The following is a 4,150-nucleotide window of genomic DNA, read 5'->3' on the forward strand; positions in this document are numbered from 1 at the left end:
CCCCCATCCCCCCCACCCCCCATCTTCATCCATCCCCCCATCTTCGTCCGTCCCCATCCCTCCACCCCCACCTCCCCAACGTCCCGCCTTACCCATCCTCCCACCCCTCCGTCCCCCGCACTTCCCCTCCATCCGTCCTCACCCCCCACCTCGCCAACCTCCCCAACCCCTCCATCCACCCCCACCCTTCCCCGTCCCTCCTCACACCCATCCCTCTGCCCTCCATCCACCCCCGATCCCCACCCCCCATCCCTCCAGCCCCCCCCCCAGCTCGGGAGGTGCCTGAGGTCCAGGCCCCAGGGCTCTGGCTCAGCCCAGCTGCTCTGGGCCAGGATTTGCCTCTGATTCATTCCCCACCCCCAGGTGCACCCCGGATCCTGCCTTCCGTGGCCCCGAGCTCCCCCCGCGATGGCGTCGCTCCGGATCCCCAGCACCGCCCTGGCCCTGCTCAGCCTCCTGCTGCTGCTGGCCGCCCTGGGCTCCGACCGCTGGCTGGTGGCCGATGGCCACCTCGTCACATCCTACTCGGGGCTGTGGAAAGTCTGCGTGAATTCGGGGTGTTGGACGTTTGCTTCAGTGCCAGGTGGGGGCAGCCCGGCTCCGCCAGCAAACCCTACTGCTGCTGGGGGCCAGGACGTCTGGGTTCTAGCCCTGAGAGGGCAGCGGGGTCGAGTGGTTACAGCAGGGGAGGTTGGGAGCCAGGACGCCTGGGTTCTGGCTCTGGGAGGGGAGCGGGGTCGAGTGGCTAGAGCAGAGAGGGTTGGGAGCCAGGACGCCTGGGTTCTATTTTAGTCTGCTGCAGGGTTATTCTCCATTTAGCCTCTGGTCTCTCTTGGCTCCTCAGGTTACATTGAATCCACCAGGGCTTTCCTGTTCCTGGCCATGATCGCCGGGTTTCTCTCCTTCTTCGCCCTCCTCGCTTCGTTCTTCCGCTCCCACCTCGGCTCCATGTCTCTGACCCTGATCTCTGCTGTGGGCAGCTTCAGCGCAGGTACCGCCCCCTGGGGGCCTCCTGCCCCCGGCTACTCCCAGCCCCCCAAACCATGCACCCCCCCCCAGCCAGCCCTGGGGAGCCCCCCATCCAGGGACCCTGCCCTGGGCTCTGGCAGCTCCCCCCGGTGGTGGGACGGGGCAGGGGCTGGGGCTGTGCGTGGGCCGCCCTAAGGGGTGTCCGTCCTGTTCCCTTTGCCCCAGGGCTCTGTGCCATGATCGCGCTGGCCGTGTACACAGGGGAGTTCGCTGGGGCCGTGAATGCCGCCCAGCGCCAAGTCACCTTCGGCTGGTCCTTCGGCCTCGGCTGGGCCTCCTTCCCCCTCTTCCTCATCACCGGTGAGTGCAACATAGGGGAGTGTCGAAAGGCAGCTGCCTCTGGGGTGGGGCGCAGGGGCTGGTGATACAGGGACCCCTCGCCCGGCGCTGAGATGCAGCCACCTCTGGGGTGGGGGGCTGCGTACCAGTAGATGATGCTCCCATTGCTGCTCTGAGCCCATTTCTCTTCTCTCCCCCCAGGTGTGGTGACGCTTCGTATCCTGAGAGTCTCCTAGAGCCGAGTGTGGGGCCCGCACTGCCCCATAGGAGCCGGACCGAGCCTGCGGGATCCTGGGACTGATTGCCCCAGCACCCCCGAGCAGGGAGCGGTGTGTGTGTGTGTTACCCTGGGATCCCACAGACCCATGATTTCCCCCCTCCCCACAAGCTCCCCTTTCTGTTCCCTTCCTTTCCCCACAACTGCTGCTAGACCCACTTGTTCCATGGAGATTAAAGGGCCTGTTCTCAGAGCCTCCTGTCTGGTGATTTATTCCCCCTCGGAGACGGATGTGTATTGAAGACGGCCAGGACTCCTGGGTTCTATCCCCAGCTTTGGGAGGGGAGTGGGGTCCAGTGGATTAGAGCTGGGGGAGGGGGCTGGAGGGAATCAGGACTCCTGGGTTCTCTCCCTGGCTCTGGGAGGGGAGTGGGGTCTAGTGGTTACAGCAAGGGGGTTGGGTCTGGGAGCCAGGACTCCTGGGTTCCATCCTCCCGTTGGCTCTTTGCTAAGCATGGGTGCGGCTGGCTGGTGCTTGGATGGGAGACCCCCCGGGGAACAGAGAAGGGGGGGAGCAGGGGTCTCACCCAGGAGGGGAAGGTCATGCGGGGGTCGGGGGACGGGACCCCACCTCCAGTGTGGGTACGAGAGGCACCCTGGGGGGTGGGGGTAGCCCTGAAGCTGATACTTGTTTGGAGCGGCATTAACCCTTCGAGGGGGGACCTGATGCAGAGATGGGGGGAGGGGATTGAGAAGGTTAAATTAAGCAGAGTCCCCAGCGCAGCCCTGGCTGTCTGGGGAACGCAGTCCTGACCCCGTCCATCCGTCCGTCCCCAGACACCCTGTGATAAATGGGGGCGGGGGGGGAGCTCCCTTTGATGGACACCCAGCCAGCCCCTAGCTATAAAATCCCTCTTAGTAGCTGTTCTCCACTTGCTCTCCCTGTAAAGGCTTCAAAAGTCCCCAGGTAAAGGAAAGGGAGTGGGCACCTGGCCAAGAGAGCCCACGGGAAGGTTCAAGCTTTTAAAATTGACCAAAGGACCCCCCCCCCCCCATTGTCTGACTGTGTCGATCTGCCGGGAGAGGGGCCAGGGCAGCGCGATCCTGCGAGAAGCCCGGGGCCGGGTCTGAGAAGCTCCTCAGGATCATACCCGGAAGCCGCTCGTGTGAACCCCCGGCGACGCCGGTCGGCCGGGGACCGTCCAGGGAGACGCGATGAGGGTTGGCCCTCTGAGTTCGGGACGGCCCGGGGCCTCCCCTGCGCTCCCCCCGGGGGCTTCTGCCTTGCTCGCCACCTTGAAGCGGGCCCTCGAGAGAGCGCTTCTTGGCGCGGGACCCTCCTAGCTGCTCTTTTCAGATCTAGCAGGCGCCCGAGTTCTCAGGTGCATCTTCTCGAACCCGTAACATGAAGCTTTTTATAAGAACAGGAGTTGGATTTTGGCGGCTAAGAGGTTTGGGCCCGTGTTGCTTAATTAACTGATAGCCCCTGCTCATCGCCTTTGTTTTCTGTCTCAGCTCTTCCCCGGAGGGCTCGAGGGCGCCCCACGGGGAGGGATTCCCCAGGGCGCCTTCCTGGTCCAAGGGGGGTTTCTTGCATTTGGGTGCTGGCAGCGTTCAGCGAGCCAAGGTCAGAGAGAAGCTGCAAGCCCGGGGGTTTAATGCCAGCCTGGGGGGTGGCCACTCTTAGCGTTTAAAATCCTTGCGGGGCCCCCACTTCCTGCACCCGAAGTGCCGGAGTGAGGAATCCGCCTCGACAGCCCCCAGCCCCAAACACGGCCACGCCTCGCTCCATCCGCAGGCCCAGCCGCCCCCAGCCAGCCTGGGAGCTGCCCCGGCGGGGGCTGGGCTGGGGTCCCGGGGCGGGGGGGGGAAGGTTCCATGGCAGTTGGCAACGCAGAGAGGCTGGTGTCGGGATAAGGGCCACCCCCCATCCCCCCAATCTTCGTCCGTCCCCATCCCTCCATCCCGCCTTACCCATCCCCCCAATTCCCCCATTCCCACCATCTTCATCCGTCCCCATCCCTCCATCCCGCCTTACCCATCCCCCCATCCCCCCATTCCCCCAATCTTCATCCGTCCCCATCCCTCCATCCCGCCTTACCCATCCCCCAATTCCCCCATTCCCACCATCTTCATCCGTCCCCATCCCTCCATCCCGCCTTACCCATCCCCCCATCCCCCCATTCCCCCATCTTCGTCCGTCCCCATCCCTCCATCCCGCCTTACCCATCCCCCCATTCCCCATCTTCGTCCGTCCCCATCCCTCCATCCCGCCTTACCCATCCCCCCATCCCCCCATCCCCCCATTCCCCCATCTTCGTCCGTCCCCATCCCTCCATCCCGCCTTACCCATCCCCCAATTCCCCCCATCCCCCCATCTTCGTCCGTCCCCATCCCTCCATCCCGCCTTACCCATCCCCCCATCCCCCCATTCCCCCATCTTCATCCGTCCCCATCCCTCCATCCCGCCTTACCCATCCCCCCAATTCCCCCCATCCCCCCATCTTCGTCCGTCTCCATCCCGCCTTACCCATCCCCCATCCCCCCATCTTCGTCCGTCCCCATCCCTCCATCCCGCCTTACCCATCCCCCATCCCCCCATTCCCACCATCTTCATCCGTCCCC

At 64.7% G+C, this 4,150-nt stretch overlaps 1 protein-coding gene across 1 annotated transcript; it reads left to right on the forward strand.

Moving 5' to 3' along the window:
- The first annotated feature begins 408 nt into the window (after nucleotides 1–408).
- Nucleotides 409–1,544, forward strand: LOC140902956 (protein NKG7). Its single transcript, XM_073323538.1, has 4 exons — nucleotides 409–583; nucleotides 845–991; nucleotides 1,195–1,329; nucleotides 1,510–1,544. The coding sequence occupies exons 1-4, from the start codon at nucleotides 409–411 to the stop codon at nucleotides 1,542–1,544; spliced, it is 492 nt and encodes a 163-aa protein (XP_073179639.1).
- The last annotated feature ends 2,606 nt before the right edge of the window (nucleotides 1,545–4,150 follow it).

Source organism: Lepidochelys kempii, chromosome 24 (assembly GCF_965140285.1).
Source record: "Lepidochelys kempii isolate rLepKem1 chromosome 24, rLepKem1.hap1, whole genome shotgun sequence".
Taxonomy (NCBI): Eukaryota; Metazoa; Chordata; order Testudines; family Cheloniidae; genus Lepidochelys; species Lepidochelys kempii.

Coding starts and splice junctions, on each gene's coding strand:
- LOC140902956 (XM_073323538.1), top strand. CDS start 409: ATGGCGTCGCTCCGGATCCCCAGCACCGCCCTGGCCCTGCTCAGCCTC. Junction 584..844: donor GACGTTTGCTTCAGTGCCAG/GTGGGGGCAGCC, acceptor TTGGCTCCTCAG/GTTACATTGAATCCACCAGG. Junction 992..1,194: donor TGTGGGCAGCTTCAGCGCAG/GTACCGCCCCCT, acceptor CCTTTGCCCCAG/GGCTCTGTGCCATGATCGCG.